The following is an 820-nucleotide window of genomic DNA, read 5'->3' on the forward strand; positions in this document are numbered from 1 at the left end:
TTTATTCTCCTTCCCTGGCCTTTTTTCTTCTTCCTCAGAATGCACTGTGCCATGTCTTGAGGAGCAGTGCAGGGCTGGGTGGGGTGCAAGGGGACAAGACCGCGTGCTTGGTGAGGGCCTTGCTGGGGATGGGGACCTGGGAGGCTCTGCACAACCAAACACCAAGATTTAAGATCACTTAGAACCATACAAATCAAGAGAGTGAAAGGTGAAAGAGTGCTGAGAAATGAGGAGTTTCTCACAGCTGGGGGCCATGAAGCCCGGTGGTCCTCCCCGTGGAACCTTTCTCCACGGAAGCACCAGGGCTGACCCCTGCTAGTCCTCAGGGCCAGGCATCCCTGTCGTTCTTCGGGCTGCAGTCATCTGACCACTGAGGTGTCTTCATCTAAAGTTCAGGAAGTGCTTATCTTACAGAGCTTCATAAAATCACTACTGGCTTTCAGGACCTGGATACCTATTGAAGTTCAGCCACTCCTGATTGTTTTAAAATAAGATGTCTGAACACTCTTCAGCTTGTCAAAAAGACGAAATGGTGGTTTTAAAATGATGGTTTTCAGTATATGCAGGGATTTCAACATCATCATAGTCATTTTCAGCCTCAATGTAGCCTGGAATGGAAACGGTCTTCTTATTTCTAGGTTTATTTACCAATGAGTATGTAGCCAGTGGTTGACTTGGGGTTTCCTGTGGGCCTAGAATACACAAAAAGGCCCTTAGATGCAAAGTTATTGTGTGTTTCTCTCTCTCTCTCTCTCTCTCTCTCTCTCTCTCTCTCTCTCTCTCTCTCTATATATATATATATATATATATTTTTTTTTTT

General features: G+C 45.5%; 1 protein-coding gene across 1 annotated transcript in view; it reads right to left on the reverse strand.

The window, feature by feature from the left end:
- Nucleotides 1-516: 516 nt before the first annotated feature.
- The window catches only part of SCIMP (SLP adaptor and CSK interacting membrane protein), a 10,650-nt gene continuing 10,346 nt past the window's right edge, over nt 517-820 (reverse strand). The window contains exon 5 of the mRNA XM_008573463.1: nt 517-692. Coding sequence (XP_008571685.1) covers nt 517-692 — 176 coding nt within the window. The remainder of the gene's footprint in view (nt 693-820) is intronic.

The sequence above is a fragment of the Galeopterus variegatus genome, unplaced genomic scaffold (assembly GCF_000696425.1).
Source record: "Galeopterus variegatus unplaced genomic scaffold, G_variegatus-3.0.2 Scaffold923, whole genome shotgun sequence".
Lineage (NCBI taxonomy): Eukaryota > Metazoa > Chordata > Mammalia > Dermoptera > Cynocephalidae > Galeopterus > Galeopterus variegatus.